The following is an 18715-nucleotide window of genomic DNA, read 5'->3' as shown; positions in this document are numbered from 1 at the left end:
ATCTCGCCATAGATCTGCTGCGGCGTCGCCGCATCCTACCAGTCTGACGCTGTTTAGATGCGTTCTTGAGCTTGAGCGCTGACCCTATATTACGCGCCGTTCTTGATCCCTTTTGCAAGTTGCAGCCTTGGGAGCCGTGGTTATGCGATTTTGTTTCTGTGATTGGCCTCCGTCTTGCTCTTGTGAAGAGAAATAGCTTGATTTTCCCCCAGGATCGAAGTTCCTGCGTGCTGGTGGGGAGGATTATAACCAATGTGTTTCGAGCATGTGTTAGATGCAGATGGGGTTGCGACACCACAAATGGCATTATCTGTGCAAGTGCGCAACAACTGTAGGTAGCATGATCGAATCGCCATTGGGAGGCTTGTTCCTGAAACCCTCTGTGTAAGGGATAATTATCTTCAAATCCTGCTGCTAGTGCTTTGCGAGTCGAACCATAAGCAGTGCTGAGAATTGGGGCTTCAGTCCCTGTTTTCTAGTACAAAAGTATAATACGGTCAAACCCAGTCTGGTGTCATCGCAGAATTGTCAAAGACAATCTATTGGTATTTCTGCTCTCTGATTGAGAATTTGCCATGAAATAGGACTTTTCCATGGTAGCAGCATCAGTAAGCATTTCTTAGTGCTGGCTTGCTGTTGTGTGGGGAATGCCTTATACCGCACGGCCTAAGATACCCAGCATTAGGCGCCATAGCAGTCGGGCCGTAGCTCCAGTTGTCCAGCCCGTGCAACCGAATAACCATATGGTCTCTATATTATGTTTTACTACCTCTGTCCCATAATATAAGATGTTTTTGCAGTTCAAATTGAATTGCAAAAACGTCTTATATTATGGGACGGAGGGAGTAGCTTTTACCTTAAGCCAATCGGGGAGATGATCTGGTTGCTACACTTTGTTTGGGTTAGGATGCTACATCTATTTATAGAGGACCTGTTGGATATGGTAATCAAGAAATGAAGTTTTCTGAAGGCCATATTCCCCCTTATGAGTTCTCTCCCCTCTTCTCCTAATCATGTGACATAGCTGCCATTAGAATACCTGGTCACCCTAATTACTGTCTTGAACTTGTGTTAATTTCCTTGAGGCAAAGTCCCAATTTTTTGTTCAAAGATTGCAGATACTTCCACTGCCCTAGTACAAAAATGCATGTCTTGGGTTATATGCTGCAATAACATTATTTTGTTCAGTAGCTGTTGGTAGTGGAATGTGTCTTTTTGCAGTAATGTGGCTGGCACAAGGTTTAATGTGTAGATTGGGATGAAAACTGCTTGTAAAATGTGGTTTGTTGATAACACGAGGCATCACATTGTTAAGGTTGCATCCCTAGAACTGCACCTTACATCAATGATCTGGTCAGATGCTGTCACACATTCATGAATTGTCATCGGTCTGTGCAAGTGTTACATCCCTAAAACTGCGGTTATTTCCATTGTAGCTATTGAATATCATTGCTCTGTGCAAGTGTTATTTTGCGATGTGCAGTGCTGGTACTTCATTATCGTCGCATACCCGCTTCTAACTTGGTCATTCTGCCTTGCAAATGCCTCAGGGCCGGAGTGATTTCTGGGAATGTGATATTTGGGCCGCCGCTCCAGAAGTACTGGGCAGAGAAGCAGCAGCAAGATCAGGCGGCAAAAGAAGGCCAAACTGGGTCGACTTAACGGAGGAATCTTCATGTTTCGCTGAGTCAATGCCGCCATACTTCCCTTGATCAATCGCAGAGAAACAATTCTGAAACTAAATACAGTGATGTGAAGTGTACTTGGGTTTATTCGATAGCCTCGTTTTTTGTTAGCTTTGCTTGAATTAGCTGCCGTAGCTTTGGTACTGGAAGGTATCATTTGTACCATGTACAGAATGAATTCGAATCCAATCCATCATTTTGGTCATACTTTTGTTTGAATTCAGTTTCATTTCGTCGGTTCAAACCCGTATTTTTTAGGCAAGGTACAAACCCCAGCTGCCTAGCGTCGCCAAACCTTGTCAGTGCTTGTTCGGCCTGGTTATCCTAGTGGGCTTTACTTGGCAAGTTTTGTGGCCCGTAGAAAGGAGGGCTTGTTGTCAGCCCAGCCCGGCACGGCCTAGTCTGGACTGCCTGTTTCGCTTTAGGCTTTGAGAGCAGGGGAAGCGGGAGCCATCGCCATGGTAGGGATTCCCCGCGCGTTCTCAATCCCTAGCGCCCAATTTCCCGCCAATATAAGATCCTTGCCTGCTCCGGCGATCGCCGCAGCCCTGAACCCTCACAGGATGCCGAGGAAAGCAGCTCGCGGCGCCACCGCCGCCAGCAAGAAAGCAGCGCCCGCCGCCGGCAAGAAAGCAGTGCCCGCCACGACCGCTGCCGGCAAGAAAGCCGCGCCCGCGGCCGGCAAGAAAGCAGTGCCCGCCACGACCGCTGCCGGCAAAAAAGCCGCGCCGGCGGCCGGCAAGAAAGGAGCAGCGCCGGCCGCAAGCAAGTACTGGCTGCTGAAGACGGAGCCGGGGGAGTGGTCGTGGTCGGACCAGGCGGGCGCGCCGGGCGGCGTCGGGCCGTGGGACGGCGTGCGCAACCACCAGGCCATGAACAACCTCCGCGCGATGCGCCGCGGCGACCGCTGCCTCTTCTACCACTCGGGCGCCGGCGCCGCGTCGCGCCGCGTGGTGGGCGTCGTCGAGGTCGCCAGGGAGTGGTACGAGGGCCAGGAGGGGGAGGCGACGGCCGGCGGCGCTGTGGACGTGCGCGCCGTCGGGGAGCTCCGGAGGCCCGTGTCGCTGGAGGAGATCAAGAAGGCGGCGGCGGCGGGGGAGATGGAGGGGATGAAGGACTTCGCGCTCATCCGGCAGGCCCGGCTGTCGGTCATGCCCGTGCCGGTGGAGGTCTGGGATTGGATTTGTGAGATGGGTGGTGGCTTCGTGCAGGACGGGGAGGTGGGAGAAGAAGAAGAAACAGAGGCTTGATATGCTCTGAACTCTGAAGGTAAACAATCTAACATTCCTGCAAACGCAAAATTGTTCCCCGGAGCAATCTGTGGCTAATTTGACTCTGCACTTCACATTTCTCCCATGAAAATTGTCCGCTAATCTTGTGAAATCGTTCTAGATGCAGGTGACATAATGCCGTGGGAAGGATCATTTTGTGGTGTCTTTTGACCTGCAAGTGCAAGAGATGGCATTTCTGAGGAGCATTTCAGTGACATTTTGTGTATCCTCTCTAACGTTTGCTGTCTCTGCATCGCGGCCTGGCCAATTGTGTATTCTCTAGCTAGTAAGTACTTACTTATAAGTTCAGTGGTTGATGTTGGCAATGTTTGCAAGAACGGTTGGGTCATATGATGTTCTTTGTGGCTGTATGGATATGATGTTCACTGAATTTTCGAGCAGTTGGTTTCATGCCGTGGATGGTATGACACACAACAGTTTTATGGATGTCCTGTATTAGGTAGTGTGTTAAATGATGATCATATGGATGCCGTGACTAAAGTAGGAAGTGTATTGTAGCTGTGTACACGCTGTTTCAACGGACCCCTTTGCAACCATCGATCAGTAGCATCGCTACAGGCTTCAGCAGAAGCCGCATAGTCTGATATAACATCATCATTCATCATCATCTAGCTGCGTGGCTTTTATATTCATCATAATCTGTATGCAGGCAAAAAGCCAGCGAGTTAGAACACAACCGGGCTTTCACCCCTTTCTACAATATAATCGCTCAACGGATACATAACCAGTTCTTACATCAGAGTGCAGCAATACAAAGGCTGTGAATAGAATCCCATCCCTCCCAATCAGTCCAGCCACTCCCCTATTTACCCTAAGCCGCCACCCTACTGTGCAAAGCCCTAGTAGGATGGATCCAGCGCTCGGTGTGCAAAGCCCTAGTAGGATAGATCCAGGGCTCGGTGAGCTGACGGAGGAAGAGAAGAAGGCGGTGGAGGTGAGGGCGGCCAGGGTGCGGGTGCAGAGAGCATTGGCGCAGAGGGCATTGACGCAGAGCGGTTACACCTTCGAGTATAGGCACCGACTATCAAACAAGATCATGGAGCACTATAATGACGATGAGCTTGAGCGTGTGATCCCATGTGGACCCAGTCGAACATATGAGCAAATCACCCGTTGGGCGAGGAGTGAGGCTGGCTTTTCTCTAGATCTAGCTACCGGGGCACGTTGGGTGCCTTTCCGGTACCCATGATCATGCAACTCTCATTTAGCACATGTTGGTCTCTTTGTGATGAATGAAACTATGTATGAATGTTTGTGATCAACATATGTATGAAGCTATGTACCACCCGCGGAGGAGGGGAAGGAACAAGACTGGCGCGGGAGTTTGTAGCGGCGGCGAAGGGACAAGCAGAGGAAGGGGAACAAGGTGCGGGGGAGTGGTCGCCGGGGACGTGTGGTGCTCGTGCCCACTCGTGATACCCTTCGTCAGTGGACTTCCTCGTCTGGTTCAATGTCATCCTCGTCAAGGTCGGCCTGACCACATACCCGCGTTTCGTGTACCTCAGCCGCCAGTAGCGGCGGCAGGAATAATCAACGCCCCAGGCAGCCTTTGAGGCACTGTAGCACTGTAGCTACAGTAGTGCTACAACATACAAAGGAAACACATCTCACGCACCAGGCAGCCGCCCGGGCTGCCTGGGGCCTATCTCCGCCACTGTCAGCCGCCACCATGTCTGATGGATTCCGCCCCGCTTTCTCTATTGAGTTGTTTTATAAGTTCGATCGACTCTTGATTCGGCTTATAATCATGTTTAAATAGAAAAATTGCTCTTTTTGATGTATAAGACATGGCAATTTTTAAAAAAAAATTGATAGTCACATGGCAAATTTGAGATTTTTTTTTGCCTTTTTATAAAAAAGTTATTTTCTACATATTGCAAATTCGAAATATTTTCTCCTACTCACATGACAAATTCGTAACATTTTTGTCTTCCAAACATGGCAAATTTAGGTCCTTTTGATGCTCCCATGGCAAGCTTTAGGAATTTTGCTCCCTTATTCATGGCAATTCTGGAAATGTGTTCTACTTTCTCACATGGCAATTTTACATGTTTTTATGCATTTTCTAAAAAAACAGTTTGTACACATTGCAAATTTTGAAAAATCTTCTGCTGGTCACATGAAAAATTCAAAAAAAATAATCAAAAATGACATACTTATATTTTTTTCATAATGTCCACATGGCAATTTTGTGAATTTGTTAACTTGTCACAAGGAAAATTTTATATATTTTGTGCTGAATTTACACATTTTTGTAATGTTCACATGTCAAAGTTTTAGAATTTTTGGTTTTATAAAACAGTGTGGCATCTAGGATCATGTTTGTATTAGGCACATGGTCAATTTACATTTTTATTTTCCCCTTTCATTATGGCATTTTCAGATTAAAAAACGATGGCAAATTTATTGTACATGTTATGACATTTTTTATATATCATGGTAAAATAATTTTTGTATAATATCAGATTTATTGTCATCCAAAATTTCCGCCTGCTCACAACTACAATCTTTTTTGTAATGCGGAATTTGCAGTGTGGACATATATAATTTTTTCATGATTTTTAGAGAAACCACTTTTTTTTCTTAGTCTACCTTTGTGAAACTCCCTAATGTTTATATTTTTTGTCATGATCTAGTAAACATATTTTCTGTTTAGTTCCAATCAGCACATTCCGTTTGTTTATAAATTAGAGCATGACAATTTTATTTTTGTAGATGTCATGTCACATTTATTGAATGTTGCCATGAAAATTTATAAATTAGAGGATGACAATTTTACAAAGTATAGCATGGCTATTTCTATAAACTAGAGCATGACAATTGAAAATTTATGTTTCTTAGCCTTTTCTGTCTCACGATTTTTTTTTTTGTGAATGGCATTCTTTCTTCAAGAAGTAATTAACTGGGATTAGTCCTTTTTCACGTGTGCTCTTTGGGCCAACTTTAGGGTCACGCTTGAAGCCCACCGCAGCGAAAGTTCAAGAGAGGGAACATCAGTCCCCTATTGACAATTCTATGGACGTGCTTATTTTTTGGAAGAGAAAGGCAGGAGCACTACCCAATTCATTTAAGTTAGGAGGGCTCCGTTTTTAGTTCTTTCTTCGAGTTTTGTCAGGGTTTATGTCCTGCTTAGGAAGGCGAGACTGCGGCGGCTCTCTGAAGATGAAATAAGGTACTCCGCGTCTAGTCTCATTCCGGTGATGCGTCTATCATCGTCGGTAGGCGTGTGGAGGCGTGTCTACAATGAATATGTCTTTGATGGATCCGCTCGGATCTAGCCATTGTTCGTTTATGTTCGCGTGTCTTCAGGTTGGATTCTTCTTATGTACGCTACTCTTCATCGGCGACGGCTACTATTCTGTTCCGTTGGTCCTACGAGGCCTTAACACGACGACGTCCCGACTGTCTACTACAACAAGTTTGCTCGGCTCCAGCGAGGGAGAGGCGATGACGGCGGCGAGGCTTCAGTGCTTGTAGTTGTTGCTAGGTGTAGATCCGAATGTATTTTTTATTATTTCTTGTGTTCGTCGTACTATGATGATTGAAGGTGAATATATCGAAAGTTTCATCGAGGAAAAAAATTAAGCAAATTTCCAAAAAAGAGAGAGAGAAGACAAGGTTACGCTAACATTGTTGACGGATTCTTCTAGAAATATGCACCTTGAACTCGGATGATGGGCTGGGAGCAGATAGGATTTGCTTGACCACTTGAACTCCTCCAACCTCATCTCATCACCCACCCATCCATCCAGATTCAGATAAAAGCCTTACCAATAAATGCGCCAAGACCTGAAGGGTCGTGCCGAAGCCTGCGAGATCACGCAGTGCCAGCACCGATCGCTCTGAACCGTCCGTCATCTGTTTCGCCTTCAATTCCTCCCATGATCCCTGTCGGCGACTCGCACGCTCCATTTCCCCTTCCGGAACCAACATCCATGGACACGTCCCATGGCGGTACTCTACCACGGGAGGAGCCGCCGGTGGCGGTGGCCGAGGGAGATGGACGCAACGGTCGCCACCCTGCGAGCGCCATCAATGTGCACATGCCAAACAGACAGGTGTTGGCCAAGCTTTGGGTGAGAACATCTGCCTGTCCGGTCACTGATTTTTTTGACCCAGACGGACGCCTCAAACAGGTCTCAAACGCCTGGGCTAACCGGTACCTGGAGTCGATATAGGGTGACCCAGCCACGTCCGCCTGACAAGCCCGACTCACCATTGACCTCACGGTGGTCCCGCAAAAAACCACATCCGGCTCATCGCCCCGAAATTCTAACTCACCCACTCTCCTCTCTTGCTCCGTCCTCTTCGCTGTCTGCACCGTTTTCGATCGAATCCGGCGCAATGTCGAGCTTCGGCGGCCGCTCCGACTCCGACCCGGATCCGGACTATGAGCAATGCCCTCCGCATCACTTTTGAGCGGTCCAAGGTGGAGACCGGGGACAACTCCAGATCTGCAGCCTAGACGCAGACGCAGCTTCCCGGTCGGCGTAGCTCGGACGTCGGCGCTGGCCCCTCCCGGCCCGTGCGCAATCCGCGCCTCCCCTACTGCCCCCCCCCCCCACGTGGGCAGCGGGGGGTGCTTGTGCCCGCCCCGCCGGCCCGAACGCGCACACCAGAATCAAAGGCGAGCGGCAGCGGCAAAGGGAGAGGAGGGAGGCGAAGCAGTCCGTGCGCCGCCCCGGCGCGGGATGGAGGCGGAGCCCGATGGGGACGCACGCTCCTCGAGTGGGTCTACCGCCGTTCGCTTACGATCGCAGAGAAGGGCGCGCGGCTGGTCCGACGGAAGAACGCCATGGCGCTCCGGATTGCCATTGAGCAGTCCGAGCGCGAGGGGGCGGAGGCAGCGGTGGAGGCGGCTCAGCTCGCAAAGCTCAAGCGGCAGCAGGACAGGGAGAGTAAATTGCACAAAACCACCATTTTGAAGGCAAGGTTTGCGAAAACCATTACAATACTTTTTTTTTGCAGAAAACACCATGTCTTCGATAATCTTTTTGCAAAAGACACTGATCGGCGGATCGGGCTCAGTTAAGTGAGTTTATAATAAGTGGGGCCCGTTTTTTGCCTACGTGGCATGACTTTTTGTGCCAGGTAGATTTTAATCTAAAATTACAAACTAGACCCTAGAATTTTACATAGACACCCCTAAATCAAAAACGAAAAAGCAATTAGCCCCCGCTTCGACCACCCGGGGCCGGGATGCGGCCAGGGCGAAGCAGAGGGGCGTGGCGACCAGGCGGCCGGGCGCTGGCGAAGCCGGCCGCGCGGACAGAGCCGGGGCGACGCGGGAGGGAGTCGGCAGCCGGCGGTGGAGCAGGCGGCCACGGGCGCACCCGGCGGGCGCGGCGCACGGAGGCGGAGCCGGGCTGGCCGAGGAACCGACCACGCTGGCAGGCGGACGCCTGCGAAGGGCGCGAACAAGGGGCTCGGCCCGGGTGGAGCCAGCGTGCAGGAGGCGGCAGCGGCAAGCCGGACGGCGCGGGACGCGGAGCCGACGCGGAGCAGAGGCGACGCTGGCGGGCCGGGATGCGGGCGCGAGCTGGTCTGGGGAGGCGGCGCCGGTGGGGAGGAGACCTGCCGCGATGCAGATGCGTAGGCACGTCGGCTGTGGTGAGGCGCTGCACGTGCGAGGCGGGAGGAAGGCGCGGGGGATCCGCCGCAGTGCCGCGGACAAGAGCCGCAGGGGATTCGCCGGGGCGTGGGCGGAGCCGGTGCGGGGCGACCCGATGGCCGAGCGCCGGAGCGGCACAGGCGGACGGGGACCTCGATGGGCGGCGCGCGCGAGCGGAGGAGCGAGAGCAGGCACGAGGCCACTGCAGGAAGGCGGAGGCACATGTCGACTGTGGTGCAGTGGTAGGGAAAAGCAGCAGCGGCAGGGCTACAGCGGAGAGCAGCGGCAAGCAGCGCCAGCGACATGGGCTGCGACAGCCACGGGGAACCGCGAAGGGCGGCTGGCCGGAGCGAGGCAGCGCAGGGGGGAGGGTGGAGCATCGGCTCCGTCGCCGAGCTCGAGCACGCCGGTGCCCAAGGGGATGCAGACCTTGGGGCGCACCGGTGCCGGAACGGTGACGGGGGCCTCTGCCAGAATCGGGATGGGGGCGGCCGTGGGACGTGTGTGTGACCGTGGTCGGGATGGGCCTCGGAAGCGGGGAAACAAGTTTAGGAGGTTTTTCGCATTAAAGCTAAACAGTTATGCCGCGTAGGCGGAAAATAGATTCCATCTGTCATAAACGCATTTAAACGAGCCATATGTGACGATCAGTGTTTTTTGCAAAAACATTACTGAAGACATGGTGTTTTTTGCAAAAAATATATTGTAATGGTTTTCGCAAACCTTGCCTTTAAAATGGTGGTTTTGTGCAATTTACTCGGACAGGGAGGTCCGGCGGCGCCCGCCATCCTCTCCGACACCTCTGTTGCCAACGATGACCACGGCTCCTCCTCGGACGACCCGCCACCAGTCGCCGATGCCTACAGCTGCGCCGACGACCGAAAGGGCAAAGGCCCGGCGAGGAAATGGTGAATCTCCGCCGTCTACGTCTTCAACTTCAAGTTTCTAGTAATCTAGTTTAAATTGGTCTGTTGTTTATGTGAATTTTGTGAACTGTCGATCTTTCGGACATCCGTCGGTGATCTTTTGGTCATTGAATGTGCATTCCTCTGTTTGATTCTATGTTTGCGTGATGATCTACGTTCTGCTTATCTATGTTGCATGCTAGTATGGATTTGAGGGACCGAATATAAGACACATGAATGTGAACAACAGGATTTGAGAAGTGCCTGATGAATGGACGCGTCTGTGAGCGTTTGAGGGTACGGATTTGCAGGTCGTGGCAGTAGATGCTCTCACACTGCATCTGGTTTGTGGTTCGGGCTCCCTCAAAATGGTGGTTCTGGTTCGAACCAAACGGCGTGCAGCGGCGCAGCTTGCAGCGACCATAACTCCGCTGAGCCTATGCACTGGTGGTAGTACGGTGCAGCTCTGTGTACTGCCACTACTATTGACGCTGCCAGTGCCCCAACCTCCCCCTGATCGTCTCTCACACGTCCACCGCTCCTTCAATGCGCATCTCGCGGCCTCGCCGACCCGTCGCTCTCCTCCGCGGCCTCGTCGCTCGATCATCTCGTCCCGTCCCTCCCCTACTTAATGGCGACCCCGGGTAGCCCACATGGTACCATACCACACCATTGACGCGGCAAGTCGGCAGAAACTCATCAAAAGCGCACAAGCTCGAGCCAGAACACGAGCCCACGATGGCCGGCATTCGCCGCGCCCCCGCGCTCCTCCTGCTGCTCGCCCTCGCGTGCACCCCCGCCCTGGCCGCGCGCGACGTCTCCAGCAGCGCCGCCAAGGCGAAGACCAAGTACCCCTCGGGCCCGGCGCCCGGCAAGAAGCCGGCCAAGCCGTACGTGCCACCAGCCACCAAGCCCCCCGGGTCGGGCGCCGTCGACGGAGGCGGGATGCCCGCCATCCCCGGCTTCGGCACCATCCCCGGGTTCACCGTGCCCGGGATGGGGGGCGGGTGGGGCGGGGGCTACGGCGGGCCCGACGGCGGGTACTCGCGCGGCGGCGTGGCGGCCTCCACCACCGTCTGCTCCGAGAAGGGCCCCTGCTACAAGAAGAAGCTGACGTGCCCCAAGAAGTGCTTCTCCTCCTACAGCGGCGCCGGCAAGGGGTACGGCGGCGGCGGCGGCGGGGGCGGCTGCACCGTCGACTGCAAGACCAAGTGCATCGCCTACTGCTGAGTGCTGATCGATCGTACGTACGTACGGGAGCTCGGCGGCTCCTTGGCTTCCATGGTCATCGATGGCGCCGGTGAGCACCACATTATACGTAGCTATCTTGCGTGATACGCAGAGGAGGCGCATACGGCTGTATGTTTCCTCCCCGATGTCGTTCTAGTCGGCTGTAATATCGTCGCCTCATGGGTGTCAGAATTGCTATGAACTATGAAGTGTATGAGCAAATAAACATAGAGATATTACTCTTGGGTCTTGCTGTTTCTTCAAATGCAGTACATTTCACAAGATTATGAGCGAGTGGGGTGTTTTGGTGACCGGGCTCCATGGAGCTCGATTTTTTCTGAAAATTTCAGAATTCAAACTTCTGGTTTTAAATGTGAAAAAGTATGCAAGTATACAAGTATGCAAGTATGTCACATTTAAATGTTACTACAAAGGAAAAATGTGAAAAGTATGCAAGTATGCAGGAGGGAATTTCTATGTTTTTTTCCTCTGAAACTGGGTTTAATAAAGAATAAAAAATCTCTATTTTTCCTTTGCCCGTTCCTTTGAACCAAACACATGAAAAATACCACTATAGAAAATTTTCTATTACTAAGGTTCTTAGCCTCATTCTTCTTGCATAGCAATTTGAAAAAGATGTCAATTAGATGTTAGAAATCCTACGTTTTTCCTTTGAAACTGGGTTCAAAGAATAAAAAATCTCTATTTTTTTTCTTTGCCCGTTCGTTTAAACCAAACACATGAAAAATACCACTATAGAATTTTTTCTATTACTACAATTTTTCTCTACTTTTTCTTTGAACCAAAGGAGCCCTTAACTAGAAGGTTTCTTTTACTTGTCCGTACAATTTGTTTGTGTGTGTTGCACAATCCCCTCTTGTAGCATGGCCCAACACCAGATCAACTTGAATTCGTACCTTTTTCTGTTGATAAACTTGAACTGGTACTTGAAATGGGGGGGTCTCTATGCTGTCGGCCGGAGGAAAGATGGTGCCTTTGGGGTGGACGGTTCGTCATTGCCTTATTAGCGATGATGGGGCACCACAAGATGAATCCATCGTCGACAAGTCAGATGCTTTGAGTTTTCACAATGCCCCAAAATGTTAGAGATGAAATTAGCGATGTCAGGATTTCTAACATTATCGAAGTTCTTTGGACATTTGCAAGCTCATAGATAGTGTGATGTATACATGTGGTTGATATATTGTAATGACCAGGGGTGTCTAGTGTGGGCGGCGAAAACGGCCGCAAATATTTTGGCTCGCCCTCGCATTGGCGCGGCCAGCCTAGGCAGAATCCAAAAAGGCTCTACGTGCAACATCGCTTGCTCGCCGTGCCATGGACTTGTGCAAGTCAAAGGCGGCGACATATTTTTCTTGGGCCTATTCGTAAAGGGATGTTTTGGTAAAACAAATTTGTTTTATATAAAATGACTTCCTGGTCTAAAAATGTAAATAGGAGAAAATGTGAAAGAGGAAGAAAGGGGGTAGGCGCTAACCACGCCACCTATGAACACAATTTCCACATGCCACACTCTAGGCACCTAACTAGATTCTCTATCTGCGAGGAGAGGACGACTGCTTCATCTCGCTAATGAAAAGTATAATTAATAAAGTCTAGCTAATGATGTCGGGAATAATCACGCGCGTGCTGGAAGCAAAGCATCTGCCATCATTGGGATTCAGAAGAAACAGAGAATTCCATAGCAAACTAGTTCACCTACTATTCAGGAGAATATATACTCCCTTTGTGGCATATTAGCTTTTTCTCGAGCCAAACTTTCTAAACTTTGATCAAGTTAACATTAAAAAAATTAACATCCACAGTACGAATCAATACCATTAGAACCATCATTCCATATATTTTCATCCCATGTATATCTTTTATTACGAAAGTTGAGATTGTTTTTGATAAAACTTGGTTAAACTTCATAAAATTTGACTTAGGTCAAACTAATATGCAGAATAAATAAAATAGTTTGTCTAATTCACATCTAGATGTTTTTTAAGGATGTCACATTTAACCTCCCACAAATATATAATAAAGCAATAAGAAACAAAAAAAACTAAGACAAAAAAAATAGATCACAAACAAAATGAAAATCAGCTTAGATGTGACATAACTATGTCACATCTAGATGTGTCCTAGACAGACCCTAAATAAAAACGAAGAAAAGGACTTAAGTTTATTTTGACAACCACCCAATAAACCCCCAAAGAACTGGACCTTAACATACATGAAGTAAAGCACTGTCATGTGTCATCCATTCCCATGGAAGAAACAGAGAATTGCAGAGCAAACTAATAATTCATTTATTATATTCATAAAAAGAACTATACTCAATTACGTACACGAGCGAAAGCACTGTCATGTGTCATCATCCCTCGAAAGGAAATAACGAGAAGGGAAGAAGCGATGGAACTGTGGCATGTAGCTCGATTTTACAAGTGCCGAGTGGCGGCGAGCGGCGACCGTAGCACAACTCTCCTACAGCAGAGCGCCATGGTGGGCGTCCATGCCGGCCGGCATGGACGCGGGGCTGAGCAGCGGCGCGGAGAACCACGACGAGTAGTCGAACTGCTCCACGGGGGCGGCCTCCCTGCGCCCGTGCGCCGCGGCCGCATGACCCGGCGCCTTCCTCGCTCCCACGGCCGGCGAGCCGGTCGTGGCCGTGCCGGCGCCGGTGAGCCTCTGCACGAGCTCCCGGAAGTCCCGGGGCTCCACCCGGTACACCCTGGGCGGCGGCGGGGCGCCGGCGCCGCGCCACGGCTTGGCCGGCGCCCTCTGCACCGCCCTCAGCGCCGCCTCGTGCCTCCCCTCGCCGTGCTCCATCGGCCGTTCCTCTTCTTCCTAGTCGTCGTCGTCGGTGCGAGCGAGCGAGCTTGATCGGCCAGCGCTGTCAGACAAGGAGACACGGCGGGCGCGCGCGCTGCATATGTAGGCAGGCGCGCGCTCTGGTCTGGTCAGAGCTGAATGGGACTTGGCGGCCGGGTGGGCTGGCTGGCCGGGTGCAGCGCACGGGCGAATGGTAGGAACACGTGGAAAAGGGCGGTCAATGGGTGGTGGAACGGGGCCGGCCGGTCGTGCCGTGCGCGCCTGCCTAGCCGATCGAGCCGCGACGACACGTATGCCATCACGTATGCAGACTTGGGATCGGCGGATTGGTTGTTGGATTCTTTAACTATGTAGCTCGTGTGGATGTGACCGTGTGATTCGGGGTTTTTTCTTCGGGTCCTTTTATATCGGTTGTTGAAATTCATGTCACGCTGCGTAGCCGGCAGGGGGTAGCTCGATGTTTTTCTTTCTCTTTTAACACTAGTACAAAAGCACCTCTGACAGACTGATCCGGCATAACATTTTGAGATTTTATGAAGTCATGATAGACGCCTTATAGTGGACTGTAACGTCTCCTCCCACTAAATGTGCATTGCCGGAAATCCTAAGATGAATGCAGTATAAATACGAGCACCAGGACTTGCTAAACTAATTGTTGTTGGTTGTGCCACTTTCTTTTTCTTTGTGAAAAGAATCAGATCTATTATAAGGATTAACCGGAAGTACAAAGGCCTCAAACATAATAAAAATGACATCGGGGTCTTCTATACGACCCTCCTAATTGCAAGTTGCTTCGAGCAAATGATTAGCATGTGAATAAGGCTTAGGAACTAAACCCCCTTGAATGTGTGGTTTGTCATAGTTAATTTTTTTTATGTTTAATCAATTGTACAACATTATCTATTATGCGCATTTTTAGGGAGAAAAGAATGTTTGCATCTATATCATGTTCCTAAAAACGCACACGAAATAGTACGTGATTGACATATATACATATGGCCTTATATCTTTGGTGGATGGTTGTTGGATTCTTTAACTATAATTGCCATGACCGTATGACATGCTTTGGGACTTTTTCTTTAGGTCCTTTTATATAAGTTGTCGAATGTATGTCACTCCGCGTAGCCGTCAAGAGGTAGGTTGATGCTACAAGTATAATTGTTATTGGAAGTGAGTTAGTGACACGGCTAAGTAATAACAACTAACTGCTATAAGACCGCTCCCAACCTAAAGTTTTTTTCCGAGAGAATGCAATGGGAGGACCTTGTGTGATAATGAGAAGGCTTGGAAACAAAACTCATTAATGCACATGTGTATATTTTATTACAAGTTGAATTATCAATTTAATCAGTTGCGGGATCTTATGCAATTATGCGCTTACAAGGATGAGCAGAGCTACACATGATTGAAATATACACAAAGCCTTGTAGATGCCTTCGCTCTTCTGACAATGCCAAAATCATCTCTCTCACTCCTCCTTAATAATATGTCACATCAACTCTTTGCTTATGTGGCATGGCTTAGCACTTGCATTAATAGAGCATTGGTTTGTTACAAAATACTCAAAAATGTTTCACATACCTATACGTTTGTTTCAGTGGGCATGATTAGTTCATAGCCAATAAAGAAACTACGTTTTTGAATAATACTTTGTCGTTCTTAGTTATATATCATGAGCACTAATCTTTTCATTTTCTCCTTTTCCCATTAGCAATAATGATGTATTCCATGAACACTATAGTTTTGTTTTACTTAGCCTAAATCTGTGTGCCACTAGCAACTGAGCTTTTCTTTCACCAGTGGTTGTGATGGCCTGTGGACACTATTTTCTTCCACTAGTGTTGGTTATTCGCTTCCTTGACTAGGCGATCTATTTCACACCTCTCTTGTTCTCCCATGGATCAGTCGTGAGGCGCCAATGACAAGACAAGAATTGTAGTCCAAATTCGAGGTGGTAAGATGAGATTACCATGTCTCCTCTCTTTTGTGCATATCCTATCTAGCCTAGTAGACTACTACGACAATGCCTTTTGCCCTAGTCTTCTATTTGCTTATTCCTTTTATTTTGACTAATAGGCTATGGAACAATAGTTGACAAAGAGAAATCGGTGACCAACGCCAGATAATGATGCAGGCACTTCAAGTCCACTCGTAAGACATAGGCAAAATGCATCGTTGATGCAAGCAGTGGCGAAGCTTCAAAGAAAAAGTTGGGCAGGCCAGACTAAAGATCACAATTTTTTTAGGCATTTGTGAATACTCAATAGCTTTTGTTCTCATTGAATTTCCTACAATCAATTTGTGAACACTCAATAGCTTTTTTTAGGCATTTAGAAAAAATGACCGGCGACACGGTGCTCAGCGTCGGCAGCAGTCTCACAGTACTGGTTGGTAGCGAGCAGGTTGCAGTGGTCAGCGGAGGCAGGGGTCAGAGGCATTTGGGCGGCACAACGACAGGATCCCAATGGCTGGGGCCAGACTAGCAAGTGCGGAGGATGGAGTCCGGAGGGGAGGGAGGATGGCACCACGACGAGGTCACGTGGAGGCGGAGGAGCCATAGAGCAAGCAGCAGGAAGCATGCGTTTAGCAGTGAGGAGATCATCCTATCTATGAGGTCGAGGCTGGTGGGGGCCGGCTGTCGACACGAGTCCTGGCAGGTTGGCGGCCTTTGCTCGTGTTGTGTGCGCACATAACATGGCGGCTTGGATTGGATAGATTGATCGATCGTAACAGTTACGAAGCATCACGTATAGGTATAAAAAATGTCTGAAAAACCTTGGCGGGCCATGGGCCGGTTTTAGCCCCAACAAAGCTCCGCCCCTAGATGCAAGCAATCTCCCAAAGCCTTCTATTTAGGGAGAAATTATTTCAGATGAGTTGTGTTATGATCTGACTGGTCAAAAGAGAATTTCATAGTATACAAGAAGTCCTAATAAACAACCTAAGATTAAGCAAAGATACTTAAACATATGGGACCTATACATGCCACCGCTTAACATTGATTATCCAAAGAGGGGAATTGGAGTCGCTCAATGAATATTCAATCCAGAATCGTTCAGTGAATATGGTGGCTTGACTATAGTGACAAGGTGCATAAGGATTATTTTTTATGTTGCTACCTTTTCAGAGACTATAACGAGGGAAAAAGCTTAGAGTGATGCATTTGCACTTAAGGGTTGCTACGGTTAATACAAGAAAAGCACACTAGATACCCATGTCAGTAAGGGTAATGTTAATAGTTTCATAATGTAGCAGCAAAAGGATGTGATGCTTTGATGAATCATGATCATTCAACTCAAGTTGCTCTCCATAATAAAACTGATCATACATGCTTAATGCTTCAACTGGTTCAGTTAGATATTTGCAACACCAAGTATTAGCTTTCCCGAGGTCATGACCAATCAAAAGAGTCAGAAAAATAAGGGAAAGTTTTGAGTTGACACATACATTAGAAAATCAAAATGATTGTATACGGAAGGTAGTTCGGAGGACTACTAGGAAATACCTTATAGGTAGAATCTTAGTAGTAGCGTGGGTTATCTACCCCGCGCTACTGATAATTAGTAGTAGCGCGGGATATAAACCCACGTTGCTACTAAGTTGATAGGAGTAGCGTTGGGTATAAATCCCATGCTACTACTAAGTGATTCCCATTGTACCACCCGGACATGTTGTAGTAGTAGCGGGGGGGGTGCAAAACCTGCGCTATACTAACTAGATAGCTGTAGCGCAGGTGAAACACACCGCGCTACTACTATTTTGTCGCCAGCTATGCTGTAACTACAACAGCAGTGTATAAAATACCAACGCATCCCGTCCCCTCGGTCTCTCTCTAACTCATATCTTTCTCCTGTGTTCCGAGGTATGTCTGTACATGCTAGGCTCGCCAAGTCAACCTAAGTGTTTTGCATGTGTAAATCTGGCTTACACCCATTGTATGCTAACGTTAGAATCTATCACACCCGATCATCACGTGGTGCTTCGAAACAATGAACCTTCGCAATGATGCACAGTTAGGGGGAACACTTTTCTTGAAATTTTAGTGAGGAATCATCTTATTTATGCTACCATCGTTCTAAAAATAAGATGTAAACATGACAAACATCACATGCAAATCATAAAGTGACATGATATGGCCAATATCGTCTTGCGCCATTGATCTCCATCTTCGAGGCACGGCATGAACACCATCGTCACCGGCATGACACCATGATCTCCATCATCGTGTCTATATGAAGTTGTCTCGCCAACTATTACTTCTACTACTATGACTAATGGTTAGCAATAAAGTAAAGTAATTACATGGCGTTTTCATTGACAGCAGGTCATACAATAAATTAAGACAACTCCTATGGCTCCTGCCGGTTGTCATATTCATCGACATGGAAGTCGTGATTCCTATTACAAGAACATGATCAATCTCATACATCACATACATCATTCATCACATCCTTTTGGCCATATCACATCACATAGCATAGCCTGCAAAAACAAGTTAGATGTCTTCTAATTGTTGTTGCACTTTTTTACGTGTCTGCTATGTGTTTCTAGCAAGAACGTTTCTTACCTACGCAAAACCACAACCGTGATATGCCAATTGCTATTTACCCTTCATAAGGACCTTTTTCATCGAATTCGATCCGACTAAAGTGGGAGAGACAGACACCCGCTAGCCACCTTATGCATCAAGTGCATGTCAGTCGGTGGAATCAGTCTCACGTAAGCGTACGTGTAAGGTCGGTCCGGGCCGCTTCATCCCACAATGCCGCCGAATCAAGATAAGACTAGTAACTGTAAGCAAATTGAACAAATCATCGCCCACAACTGCTTTGTGTTCTACTCGTGCATAGAATCTACGCATAGACCTAGCTCATCATGCTACTGTAGGGGAACGTACCAATAATTTAAAAAATTTCCTACGTGTCACCAAGATCAATCTAGGAGATGCTAGCAATGAGAGAGAGGGAGTGCATCTTCATACCCTTGGAGATCGCTAAGCGGAAGCGTTGCAAGAACGCCGTTGGTGGAGTCGTACACGCATCGATTCAGATCGCGGTCGATTCCGATCTAAGCGCCGAACAATGGCGCCTCTGCGTTCAACACACATACAGTCCGGGGACGTCGCCTCCTGCTTGATCCAGCAAGGGGAGAGGATAA

At 48.7% G+C, this 18715-nt stretch overlaps 3 protein-coding genes across 4 annotated transcripts; 2 read left to right on the top strand and 1 right to left on the bottom strand.

Moving 5' to 3' along the window:
- The first annotated feature begins 2154 nt into the window (after positions 1–2154).
- On the top strand, positions 2155–3347 carry LOC119289257 (thymocyte nuclear protein 1-like). 2 transcript variants are annotated; one of them, XM_037568617.1, is made up of 2 exons: positions 2155–2954; positions 3084–3347. In XM_037568617.1, exon 1 carries the CDS (start codon positions 2249–2251, stop codon positions 2933–2935), a length of 687 nt encoding a protein of 228 aa, XP_037424514.1. In that variant the 5' UTR covers positions 2155–2248; the 3' UTR covers positions 2936–2954; positions 3084–3347. The 2 variants fall into 2 exon arrangements, with proteins under 2 accessions (XP_037424514.1, XP_037424513.1); XM_037568616.1 differs by having other exon boundaries at positions 3078–3347.
- Positions 3348–10071: 6724 nt separating this feature from the next.
- LOC119287087 (glycine-rich protein 2-like) lies at positions 10072–11005 on the top strand. Its single transcript, XM_037566589.1, has one exon. The coding sequence runs from the start codon at positions 10232–10234 to the stop codon at positions 10721–10723; it is 492 nt and encodes a 163-aa protein (XP_037422486.1). The 5' UTR covers positions 10072–10231; the 3' UTR covers positions 10724–11005.
- Positions 11006–13011: 2006 nt separating this feature from the next.
- On the bottom strand, positions 13012–13699 carry LOC119287088. The gene has a single exon (XM_037566590.1). The coding sequence runs from the start codon at positions 13553–13555 to the stop codon at positions 13211–13213; it is 345 nt and encodes a 114-aa protein (XP_037422487.1). The 5' UTR covers positions 13556–13699; the 3' UTR covers positions 13012–13210.
- Between the last annotated feature and the right edge of the window lie 5016 nt (positions 13700–18715).

Source organism: Triticum dicoccoides, chromosome 4A (genome assembly GCF_002162155.2).
Source record: "Triticum dicoccoides isolate Atlit2015 ecotype Zavitan chromosome 4A, WEW_v2.0, whole genome shotgun sequence".
In the NCBI taxonomy this organism is placed as follows: Eukaryota; Viridiplantae; Streptophyta; class Magnoliopsida; order Poales; family Poaceae; genus Triticum; species Triticum dicoccoides.
Note: the sequence above shows the minus strand (reverse complement) of the source record. Positions and strands in the feature narration are given on the sequence as shown.

Coding starts and splice junctions, on each gene's coding strand:
- LOC119287087 (XM_037566589.1), top strand. CDS start 10,232: ATGGCCGGCATTCGCCGCGCCCCCGCGCTCCTCCTGCTGCTCGCCCTC.
- LOC119289257 (XM_037568617.1), top strand. CDS start 2,249: ATGCCGAGGAAAGCAGCTCGCGGCGCCACCGCCGCCAGCAAGAAAGCA.
- LOC119287088 (XM_037566590.1), bottom strand. CDS start 13,555: ATGGAGCACGGCGAGGGGAGGCACGAGGCGGCGCTGAGGGCGGTGCAG.